Here is a 12,295-nt window from a genome sequence, read left to right on the forward strand (position 1 = left end):
GAGCCAGGACCCTCCTGGACTATGATGGCACCATTCCATGAGAAGGAGTTGGCTCCCATCCGCCCTGTGCCTGGGTCACAGCTCATGGAAGTTGGAGGTGACTTGTGATGGGGTTGCCACACAGAGGTCCCCCTTTTCTCTCAAGAGCCACACTTCTCCAGCTGGCAGCAAGGCCTCCAATGTCATGGTCACTCTCCCCACCCCCTGGCCTGGGGGCAAGGGAGTCTCCCTTTTTTGTCTTGCGTCCTCAGCCTCCCTGTAGTGCACGCACAGCGCCCACCTGGGTGTCCCTGGGCTTCTCCCCCAGGCCAGCCTCAGCAGATCCTAAATTTATGTAACTGCCACCTCTCACCAAGGAACAGTGGAGACCTGAGGGGGTCCCCGTTCAGGTGAAAAGGAGGGGCACGCTGCCTAGTTCCAGACCCCAGAGAGGCAGAGTCAGCCTCAGACCCCTGCCCAGACCAGGGAGCCCAGTCTCACCCGCTGGGTTCTAACTGGTGTCCCCTCAGCCCCGGGGTCCACGTCAGGGTGAGGGGTCACACACCAACACCCCTAACCTGAGCTGTGGGTCTTCAGACAGCACTGCCGAAAGCCTGGCTCCGATTATCCCAGAGGAAGAAGACAGAGCTGCCTGAAAACTGCAACAGTCGCCTCTGCGGCCCCATCCGTTGTGTGGCAAAGGCGTGTTGCTGCCTTGACCCCTTGCTGTGCAACCCGGAGGACGAGGTCTTTCGAGGGTCTTTGCATTAGTCTCTGTGCCAGAGGTCCCTTAAGTTGGTAGCCCTAGGCCCCATGTTATAACTTGACTAAGCCAGATATCTTTTATAAATTCAGTGCCTAATTTGTTGCACACCAAAATGCTTTGCATTTTAAATTAAATTACCTCATTATTTGAGTCTTAGCCAGGATTTTAAGAACTTCAGATAGATCATGCTTCTAGCAATTCAAGAAACATTTGATGAGCTCCTACTAAGTTCTGGAACCACATACGTGCTCTTTAGTATTAAACGTGTGTGATTAATGTATCATAAAACCACCGTGTTTGAGGAGTGCTTGCAGCCTGCACTTGTGCATCCGACATTTCCTCACCACTGTCCTTTGGAAACTCTTCTTCTTACTTTTCCCCCCTTCCCAGATGAGGAGGGTGAGGCCCAACAGGCTAAGCCCGTCACCCAGGGTCACACTCAGCCAAGTGGGACTGAGCTAGAAGCCCAGCTCCGCCCTAGACCTTTCCTCCCCTCTCTATACAAGGTCAGAGTGTGTTCCTTTACAAGAGCACCTTTTCAGGAAGGCGACCCGCTTGCCAGATTCTGCATTCATGGCGCAAGATGTGGGGCTGCCTTCCCTGCCATCGGCATCAAACAGCCAGAGCTGCTCTGGGCATCTGTCCTCCTCCATGGATCTGCCAAAGAGCAGCAGGGACGCTCGGAGGTGGCAGACTGGGATGTGGAGAACTTCATAAATGGAGCCCCTGGATTGAGGACCACAGAGTGTCTTCAGAACCATTTAGTCGTATTCAGTACCACCCACCAGGGTTAAAATAGTCATAACTACAGTAATAACAGTCACCATTGTTACTGAGTGCTTTACCACAGGCTAAGCACTCAGTATTGCAGTTGGGGCTCTTGTCTCTGCACGTTCCACATCCACGGATTCGGAAGGCCAAGTGCCCTACGCCATTCTGTATAAGGGACTAGAGCATCTGCAGATTTGGTACCACAGGGGTCCTGGAGCCAAATCCGCCGTGGGTAACAAGGGACGACTGTTTCATTTAGTCCTCAGGAAAGCACTGTCCCGTGGGTACCATTATCCCCATTTTATAGATGAAGAAACCGGGGCTTAAAGAAGTTCAGTGTCTTTTCCAAGGTCACTCTGCAGCTAAGTGGTGGAGCCAGGACTTGGCCCGGGTCTGTCGGGCCCCAGCCCACCGATGCCTCACTGCTTCCTGCACTTGCTCTGGGCAGTCTGGGCAGCCTCGGGCTCTGCCATGGCCTTTGGTGCACACCCCTTGTGGGTTTTTGTTTTTCTTTCTTTCTCTGGACGGACAGACAGATGCTCTGCAGACGTGTCGCGATAATTGAATAAGATGACATGTGGGGTGTGGAGCTGGGCCTGGGATCTGGCCCACTGCTTGATGAGCATCGGCAAAATCCTAGGGAATAGTCTCCAGAGGAGCGACGGCCTGGAGCACCTGCTGCCCTTTCCAGGCAGGACCCTCTGAAACCAGACGTTACGGGCGCCCAGCAAGGAGTTTCTGGCCAAAGAACAGAGCTGAGGGCGCTTGGGATCTTGCCTGCGTGGGCCCACGCCACCTGCCTCCTGCCCCGGCCTACCCCCAGCCCGCCGCCACACGCAGGGTCCTGAGACAGTGCTCCGCTGGGAGCTCGGTGGGGACGGGCTTTGTGAGGTGCCCCCCACCAGGCCCCCGTCCAGGTGTCTGCTCAGCAGAGGTTTGCAGGCGCCCTCTTGGTTTCTTCCTGACTATGCTGCCCCCAGGCAGTTGGCAGAAATTTCAGTGGAAGCTGTTTGGTTCTCAGTGAAAACTCATATTTAACCAGACAGATTCCAGCCCGAAAACATTCTGATCTGGGCTGATCGAAGGCCTGCAGCTGTGCTCTCAGGGAACCCGCAGCAGGACCTGGCAGCGAGAGTGGTCCCGCATCGAAGGCCCCTCAGTGCCAGCATCTGCACCAGCTCCTTGTCTCGTGCCCCTTCGCTCAGTACTTGGAGGTCACCGGTCTTCCCGTCTCACAGGTGAGCCGCTGATTGACGTGCCCAAAGGGCCTGGCTCGTGAGTGACAGAGCTGACTCCACGTTCTGGGCCGTGCCAGATCCAGAAGCTTCGTGTCTGCCATTCTTCCTGCCCGTCTCCTATTCTCTGAACATGACCACTTTCTATGCGTGCTCTGCGTGCAGCGTCAGTGAGTCCCACCCTCCAAAGGTGCTTTGCGTCCCAGCAGCGCTGGGCAATCTTGTGTTAGGAAGCGCTTCCCACTATCCGACCACAGGGAGGAGAATGAAAGAATCACGTCTTCATGAGCACCTTCTCAGCATCTTTTGTCGGAAAATGAGTGCATGCTACCCTGCTTGATTATGTGGAGAAACCATTGTAATACAGGCAAGAGGTCTTAAAAAGGAACTAGGGCAGAGCAATTCTACACAATGGAAAATACACACACAAGAAACCGGCAGCAAGGGCAACCGCCAGCAAAGGCAAAAGGAAAAGATGGGCTAAATGGGGCCACGTGGGATTCAGGTGAGCATCAAGGCTAGTGGGCCAGGTGGGAATCTTCTCCCCAAATTCTAGAATGTCCTCAGTCGGCTTTAAAATGTGATCATAGACGTGGCTGGTCAAGTAGAGCCTAGAAAGGTAACTAGAAGCCCTGGGGATGGGAAGGGCCTGTTGATTTAAGAATTGGAATTTGTTCACCCCAGGCTTGGAAAGATGCTAAATGGTCAGGACCCCCTGCTGGCTGAGTCTGTGTTTTATGTCAAGCTGTCTTACTTCCCACAAAGAACTCCTTTGGTTGAGGGGGGAAGGGCAAAAACAAACTAGGCCAAAAGCACCTTCACAGAAGGAAGCACCACCCTGTGCCGACCACTCTACAGCAAAGGCTCTTCCTGGCAAGAAGGGCTCTGGGCACAAACAGCCACATGGGTATCAAGTGAGCTCACAGAGGTGAATGGAGCACAGCAGAGCATCACCGTACCTGGGAAGCTTGCCAAAGGGCCCCTGACCTTCCCTCTGAAGGGCATTCTAGGGCCAGGAAGTCAGCCATGCCCAGCCATGGCCCTGCTGGCCAGGGTGCCCTGCGAGGGCCCTCCCTGCAGGACCGTTTGTTGGAGAAACCACTGACCACCCAGCGGACCGGCCTCCACTGCTGAAATACCCCGCGTCTGGGGGGATCTCTCCAGAAATACAAACGCATTTTCCCTGGTGCCTATCTGATGCTGACCTCAGTGACAAAAGGGCCGTATCTCTTATCAGCAGGGTCCCATCAAAGGTGATGACAATTAACCATACGTGTCAGCTGGCCTCACATAGTTTGTGAAAAGCCACATGCTGCTTTTAAAACACCAGGAGAGCGTCTCTTCATCCTGTTGGCCATTTTGTGGGATTTCATACAAAATGGCCTTTTCCTTGTTCGGTTTTCCACTTCTGTAAAGCTTTTTCCTTCTACTTTCATTGGGGTTTATGTTACAACCTTATGGTTGCCGTGTCTGTGTCTATGTGTGTGGTGTGCACGCACACCTCTGCCCACTCAACATCAGGCAACAAGCAAAGGACAAGGGACAACTCCACAGTTGTCACCTTTCACTGTGCATGTCTGGGCTCCTTCGGGGCTGCTGGATGCTTTACAGGGGACATAGTCAGTGAAGGGTCTTAGCCCGTTGGGGCTGCCACGACGGGATACCAGAGACCAGGTGATGTAAACAACAGACACTTTTGTTTCTCACAGTTCTGAGGCTGGAAGTCCAAGATGAGGCGCCAGCATTTTCTGTGTCTGTTGAGGGCTCCCTTCTTGGTTCACAGACTGCCGTCTTCCCACTGTGTCCTCACATGGTGGAAACAGTGAGGGGCCTCTCGGGGATCTCTTTTAAGTCACTCATTCCACTCATGACCTCAACACCTCCCAATAGCGCCCCCTCCTGATGCCATCCCCATGTTGGGGGTTAGGATCTCAACATTTGAATTTGGGGGGACACCACATGCAGTCCATGGCAAAGCCCATCAGCCTTTTTCAGACACGACCACTAATAAAATCCTTCTCTGTTTTCAGCAACTGGAAGAAAAACTCAAAGGACAGGCCGACTATGAAGAGGTGAAGAAAGAGCTAAAGTAAGTTTGGAGATGCCGCTCGGCCATCAGGGCTCGTTGGGGACATTTGCTAAGGAAACACCGTGTCAGTGAGGGGGCAGCTGCGGGGTCCTTGGCTGACGCTTCACCACTGGGCCACATCCGGGGCTACTCAACATGGCGGGTGTTTGCACTCAGACCTACGCCTGAATTCTTTGGACTTTTTATGAAACTCTGTGCATAAAAATTGCCAATATGGGCCTCCCTGGTGGCACAGTGGTTGCGAGTCCGCCTGCTGATGCAGGGGACACGGGTTCGTGCCCCGGTCTGGGAGGATCCCACATGCCGCGGAGCGGCTGGGCCCGTGAGCCATGGCCGCTGAGCCTGCGCGTCCGGAGCCTGTGCTCCACAACGGGAGAGGCCACAGCAGTGTGAGGCCCACGTACCGCAAAACAAAAAAATTGCCAATATGCACGGAATCAGGGGAGATACTGCCTTTATAGGAAATATAAAATATGAGCTTATTTTTTAGCTGTAAGTTCCCCGAACAGAAGGAGAACAGACCAAGGAAACATTTTCCACTTGAGGCCTCACACCTCCCTGGCTTAAACTATGGGACTTTCTTCCCCCAGCCTCCACCCGAGAGGCAGCAGCTGAAAGCTTGTCATTCTTCGGTGCTGATGCTCACGTTCTCACACTTAGAAGCTCCCTCCTCGGGCCCCGGCGCCCAGCCTGACGCTCCCGCCTCAAACTCCTTCCCCTGAGCTGCCCTTGGCCCGCCTAGAGCTCATGGGCAGTGCCCCGACAGTGCACACAGCCGCCCCTTGGCCTCCCTTGCCTCGAAGAGTCTCACCCGAGCTGCCCCCTCCTCCCCAGCCAAGTTGGCAAACGCTGCAGAGGAATCCCTGGGCCTGGGTCCCTGCAGGGTCCAGGCCTCTCCCCTGCAGCTGGCCGCCTCTGCTCCCCGGGGGCCTTGCCACGACCTCGGCATACCCTTCTGCCCCCAGCGGCACCCTGACCCCTCAGCAGACCCCCCAGTGCTCTGCCTGACGGAGGGGACAGACGCCTGCGGCTCCCGGAGCCTTTGCCTCGAAACGACTCCTGGTCTCGGCTTCTCCCTCCCGTCTCTCCAGGCTGACCCCACCACGCTTGGTCCCTGTCTTCCTACTCCTCCCATCAGCTCTTTACGCTCTTGCTGACATTTTTAATTTCTCCTTTTAAAATAAGCCTACACCCACTCCCCATGCTGTTCTTTGGATTCTTAATTCCATTCCCTCGGGTTTGCTAAAAAAGCCCACTGGAAGGCCTCTTCGACCTTCTCACCCCCTGCGTCAGCAGCCTCCTCCCTGGCAGGGTGACTCCCGGGGGCTCCGCTCACTTCTCTCCCCGAGCATCCTCACCCCCGTGACACAGCGGGCCTCTGCACGCCTCCTTGGACAACCCCTCAACTCTCTGCAGGTCCAGCTTCTTTGAGCTCTATCCTCTGCCCACCCCATTTCCGGGAGGTATATTTTTTACTTCTCTACCCGCCTCCCCATCCCTTTCCCTCTTCTTCCAGCCTCAAAAGAAAAAAAAAGGGCTTCCCTGGTGGTGCAGTGGTTGAGAGTCCGCCTGCCAATTCAGGGGACGTGGGTTCGTGCCCTTGTCCGGGAAGATCCCACATGCCGCAGAGCGGCTGGGCCCGTGAGCCATGGCCGCTGAGCCTGTGCGTCCGGAGCCTGTGCTCCGCAACGGGAAAGGCCACAACAGTGAGAGGCCCGCGTACCGCCAAAAAAAAAACAAAAAAACAAAAAAAAACACAACAATGTGTGCCCTCCCTAGTGTTGAATTGGAAAAACTGACTTGAAGGCCTTCTCCCAAGCCCCCGCCCTTCCCAGGCTAAGGCCAGTCCCACACCTGCTCCTCTGAGCTCACCTCTCTCACCGAGAGCCAAGGCTTCTTGGCCCCAGGCTGCTCCCTCCCAGGTCCGCCTGCCCGGCCACTCGCCGGCCCTCACCCTCTCCCAGGACAGCCTCCCACATTCCTGCCAGCCCTTCTGCTACATCTGCCCACCACGGCCCCAGCACAGCCCCATTCAGGTGGCTCTTCTGCTAGAAGGTGTCCCTGGCTTCCCAATTCCTGGTGATCCACACGCCCTCTGGATGCACACCAGCGCCCGTTCCGTCCCATCTCTTCCCCTGAGGTCCCCACCGTACCCCGCCCCAGGAGTCTGTAAAGCATTTTGCTCCTTCAAGGCCCTTCACAAACACTGACATCTCATGAGACAGACCCGTCTCCTGCCCGGGTTTTCTCCCGCTGGTGCTGTTTGGATTTTGTCTTCCACCCAGAATCACCTGTAGGGTCCCTGAGGATGAGGAGTGGTTCTGAGTCTGCACAGCACCAGGCGCGTAGTAGGCTGTCGGTAAACTTGGTGAATAAATGAAGAGACACTGATGTTTTCAGTATAAATTCAGATGCACTTAGTCTTTTCTCACATGATCCTAAAGAGGCCCTCAGACAAGAATATAGCAGCAAACAATGTGACAGCCACGAAGAAAAGACAGGCTTGTCCAGACTGCTCGCCTCTTCTCTCCTGGCTGATGCAGTGCGGCCCGGGGCTCTTAGAATTCTTGGTAGCAGCTCATCATAAAACAGAATTATGAGCTCCTCGTTCCCGTTTTGTTAGTTTACACGACAGGGGCCACTACAAAGATACAACCACAGGGAAGCCAAGAGCGGTCGGCTCCTTACTCAACCTCCCGGGGGCTGTGGCACAGAGGGGACCCCTGGGCCCTGGGCACGCTGTGCTCTCCGGACAGCACTGCCGTTGATCTTAAAGAAGGGCCGAGGCTAGAGTCACAGCTGGGAGAGTGCAGGAGGCCCGGTGTCCGGGATGGAAGCTGCCCTCTTTCTCACCTTCCCACCTCGAGCATGAGGGGAGCGCCTGGGCTCCTTGGGGCCACGTGGACCCACAGGAAGAAAGCAGTGTCCACATGTGCAGAGCGCTGCGATCAGCAGTCCTGGGCACCCGCGCTCACTCAGCTCTCGGACTTGTTGACACAGGCCGAGACCGGAGCAGTTTCCATGGTAAGGAGAACAAAGGAGACGTAAGCCCTCGTGCCCACACCTTGGCAGTGGCTCCTTCCCCAGCCTGGGCTGCAGACGGTCCGCTGCCGCCTTTGAGCCATCCAGCGGTGGGACCTCGCTCCTGGCCCATGCCCGGGCGGCAGCTGCCAAGTGTACCTGAGGGGCAGCGGTCAGGGGCTTCGGTTCCTCTCCCCGGCTTCCTCATTACAGCTTTTTCAGCCCTTCTCAGCTTTACAAATACATTCCACTTGCAGCAGTGTTACGTCTGCCTTCAACTTAACTTTAAAATTATACTCTGAACAGACCTGGTGTGATTCCATATGGAATGATTTACATGCTGGGCAAGAAACTTTCGCTGGCCAACTGCTAGTCGAATAGTTATTCCAGAGACGCTATCAGATGATAAAGCTGCCAGGGAAGTTGTTAAAGTTGTCAGCTCCTCGGTTCCTGGAGAGCAGGAAGCGGTGACGTGACCGCTCGTTAATGCGGCTGCCCCCAAAGGTCCGAGCAGGGGTAACGGCTCTGTCTTGCTCTCCGCAGCATCCTGAAGTCCATGGAGTTTGCTCCGGCCGAGGGAGCTGGGACGCAGGTACATGGTCTCCCTTTGCTTTCCGTGTGCGTGAGCATCCGCGTCACTGCTTCACCGTCGCGGTGTTTCTCCTCAAGAATATTTCACCAAGTGAAAGCAAATTATCTTTATCTTAAAAGGGGCAAGAAGAGAAAAGTTGGTGTCTTTCAAACTGGTAACTGCATTCACGTGAAATTGCAGTTTAACCTGGGCAGGTCCTAAGGACGTGGGTACACACAATTCCAGGTTGTGTTAAAAGATCAGCCCCAAATGGACGGACTGACTTAGGAATTTTTATTATCTACTGCCTCACGTGGACAAGAAACGGGCAGGATGACAATGGCACACGGTAACCCAGTGGCCAATTAAAATTTTAAGTCATCACGTGGAAGCCCGCTCATGATGCCCAGAAGGCAGCCTCTGACTCTCGGTGGCCGGCACCCAGAAGAGATCACCTTTGCAGGCCTTTCTGACAGGTTTACGGCTCCCATTGCTAACAAAGCGTAGGTCTAGATGCTCGGATTTGGGTACAGAAGAGGGAATAATTAGCTGTCTGGAAGCTGTGTGAGCCTAGAAAGAAATTACTTCAACTGAAATGAGTTATCTCAGAAAGGAACTCGAGTGTTCTCCACGTGCGTGGAGCATCCTCGGGGGGAGGGCGGGGGGTGGTCAGGTCAGAGCGGGGATCCTGGGGGTCCGGCGGCCCCGCGGTGAGCCCCGCTCTGCCCCGTCTAGGACTCATCCAGGCCCCTGGAGGTACTACTGCTGGAGAAGAACCGCTCGCTGCAGTCCGAGAATGCCGCGCTGCGCATCTCCAACAGCGACCTGAGTGGTAGGTTGACAGGGTCTCGCGTCCGCTCGGCCCCTCCCGGGGTCGAGGAAGAGGAAGACAAACCGTGAGTCTGGGCCGATGCATGGCGGGCGTCGCCGGGCGATGAGAACCTTGACTAACGAGTGTCCATCTCCTCCTCGTCCTCCTCACCCCCCCACCCGCCCCCACCCGCTCCGAGACGGTCCAGGCGAGGCTCGAGGCCGCAGGGCGTCTGCGGAGTGCAGGCAGGGCCATGCTGCGGGAGAGCCCACGAGGGGCGCTCGCTCGCGGACGGTGGCTTTTCTGGTCTCTTCTTGGTTGTGCGGCCTCTCCCGTGGTGTTTCCGGGGCTGCTTCCAGGGCCAGGCCCTGCCCTTCCCGGCTCAGTGGAGCTTTTCTTCCTTTGTCAGGTTTTCCTTGGGAACGCCTCCCCCATCCTTAGCCTTTCTTTGCTCGTCCCAAAGTGGTGGCGTCACTGACTGCTTCGGGTTTTGACAGCTGGTAAAGCGTTTAAGAGTGTCTCGGGCTCCGATGATATTTCATTCTTAAAATGTGCGTGCCTTCGATCGAGTGGACTCGGTGCGGTGCATTCGCCTCAGAGCAAGTTGTGTGAGAATCCGTTGGTCCCAAAATGTCAGTGTTTGCTGCTCCTCAGGTGGGGCCCTTCTGGTTATAGCTCAAATGCTAGAGGCCCGATGAGAGGCCCGCGACCTGCCGACTCTTTACTGTGTGTGGTACCGGCTCCTTGTCACGTTAGGAGTTTGAGTCTATGTCAAGGGGAACTCTCCAGGCTGCAACGTACAAGAAAGGTGCAAACATGAAATGCATGTTGCTTGTTTCGGGGGGCCTCGTTTGGCTAATTTAAAAATTCAATTGAAAAACAAACCAACACACCTCATTGGCCCTTGTTAAAAAAAAAAAAAACCTGCACTTTTTTTTTTTCCCTTTTGCGGGGCAAACTTTGCATCTTGGTCTTGGTTTTTTTTCCCTTTTGAATCCCCCATAATGCATTATGTTTGCCCTTCCTTGTAGGGTCAGCCAGGAGAAAAGGGAAAGACCAGCCTGAGAGTCGGCGTCCTGGACCTTTGCCGGCCTCCCCTCCTTCTCAGTTGCCCCGCAACACGGGGGAGCAGGCTTCCAATACTAATGGTACACACCAGTTCTCACCAGCGGGGTTAACGCAAGACTTTTTCAGCTCATCCCTGGCAAGCCCCAGCCTGCCCCTGGCTTCTACGGGAAAATTTGCACTAAACTCTCTCCTCCAACGACAGCTAATGCAGTCCTTCTACTCCAAGGCCATGCAGGAAGCAGGAAGCACAAGCATGATTTTTTCAACAGGTCCATACAGCACAAACTCCATATCTTCCCAAAGTCCATTACAACAAAGCCCAGATGTAAATGGCATGGCCCCGTCTCCCAGCCAGTCAGAAAGTGCTGGGAGCATCTCCGAGGGCGAGGAGATAGACACTGCAGAAATCGCCCGGCAGGTGAAAGAGCAGCTGATCAAGCACAATATTGGACAGCGCATTTTCGGACACTATGTCTTGGGACTGTCTCAAGGGTCCGTAAGCGAGATTCTGGCCCGGCCCAAGCCGTGGAATAAACTGACGGTTCGCGGCAAGGAGCCATTTCACAAGATGAAGCAGTTCCTCTCGGATGAACAGAACATCCTGGCTCTTCGCAGCATCCAAGGCAGACAAAGAGGTGAGAGACTCACGGCTCGGTGCCCATGTGTGAGCCCGTCACGGAGAGGGGTGTGTGTGTGTGTGTGAGATGAGACATTTTTTGTGCATCACATCAGGTACAGCTCTCAGTCCTGCTGTTGCCGGAGCTCAGGGCCGAGGGGCACGAGCTTAGGCTGTTAGACTTGTGGGGGGGAGGGGTCTGGCCTCTGAAAATCGCTCAGCACCTCACGCATAGTAGACTCGCTATTTCAATACCACATACTGAGTCGGAGGGAATTCCCTCACGCTCGACGCTCTGATGCGTTTCGTGTCCAGCGATCCTTCCGGCCTTAGGTGCTGGCCTCACATGGGGAGGGGCCCGTGGGTACCACCCGGCCCTAGAGCAGCAGCGTTGGCCGGGGGCGGTCCTCACGTAACGCTGGGTCCACGCAGAGGGCAAGCCGACCACGTGCGCCCCCCTCCTCCCTCCGCACCAGTGGCAGCGAGGCCCACCGTCACAACTCCCCGTGTTTACGTCCCGCTAGTGATCTGTTTAGCATTACCGGCGAAACATGCCTGCCTTGAGTAAAATACATGAAAGTCGTATTAAAACACGCTTCCTACCCCCCCCCATAAAAAGATAAAAAGTCCGTCGCATCCCTAACTGCAAGAACTCCTTCCCTCTTGAACGACAGGGGATCCTTCTGCTAAGTCAGCAGTGATAGAGAAAGGGACTCTTCTCAGACGCACTTGAGATTTAGACTCAGAGAAGGGAGACGCTTCAAACAGCGTCCATTTGCACAAAGGGCACCGAGGCTTTCACGGCGATGTTAACCGAAATTGACGGTCTTTGGATGATTAATGCGAGCTTTGTTCCGGGGCTGGTTGGCGATCCGCTTAGCGGCCCTGCTCCCTCCGTTTGACCCCCGTGGTGCTGGTGCCGCAGGCCGCCACCTAGGTCCATCTAATCCCCTTTGGTGGCAGAGCCGTGGCCTCTGTGAGCTGGTCAGCCAGGGAAGGGCCTCTCCAAAGTTTCTAGTGACTCCCAAGTGGCACAGGCAGCCCTGAGCCCTCTCTGTAGTGACAGGCGGCTCAGATTTCATATCACGCAGCCCATATCGTCAAAACCACCATCCCCCTGATTGTTTTGTTCTTACCACACTTGTTTTTCAACAGAGAATCCAGGCCAGAGCCTGAACAGACTATTTCAGGAAGTACCGAAACGAAGAAATGGGTCTGAAGGTATGTCGCAGGCAGGTGTTTTTCTTTGCAGTTAGTAACCTAGGAAGCAGCATGTCCTTAGCTGTGTATTTGGGTTAAAACTGTACAGTGTGATTCTGGCCTGGAACCTGATGGAAAAACAGAGCTAGTAAGTATAAAACAAAGCAC

The 12,295-nt window shown here is 55.0% G+C and overlaps 1 protein-coding gene across 7 annotated transcripts in view; it reads left to right on the forward strand.

Annotated features, from left to right (window-relative positions):
- CUX1 (cut like homeobox 1) overlaps positions 1-12,295 on the forward strand; it is a 375,507-nt gene that overhangs the window by 294,832 nt on the left and 68,380 nt on the right. For 4 of the 7 annotated variants that reach the window (XM_060078730.1, XM_060078731.1, XM_060078728.1 and 1 more), the window contains exons 12-14: positions 4,782-4,840; positions 8,405-8,453; positions 9,168-9,264. In XM_060078730.1, the coding sequence (XP_059934713.1) occupies positions 4,782-4,840; positions 8,405-8,453; positions 9,168-9,264 (205 nt within the window). Of the gene's footprint in view, positions 1-4,781; positions 4,841-8,404; positions 8,454-9,167; positions 9,265-10,274; positions 10,947-12,082; positions 12,149-12,295 lie in introns of all 7 variants that reach the window. The other 3 variants (XM_060078727.1, XM_060078725.1, XM_060078726.1) reach the window with 1 other exon arrangement.

The sequence above is a fragment of the Mesoplodon densirostris genome, chromosome 16 (genome assembly GCF_025265405.1).
Source record: "Mesoplodon densirostris isolate mMesDen1 chromosome 16, mMesDen1 primary haplotype, whole genome shotgun sequence".
Classification (NCBI taxonomy): Eukaryota; Metazoa; Chordata; class Mammalia; order Artiodactyla; family Ziphiidae; genus Mesoplodon; species Mesoplodon densirostris.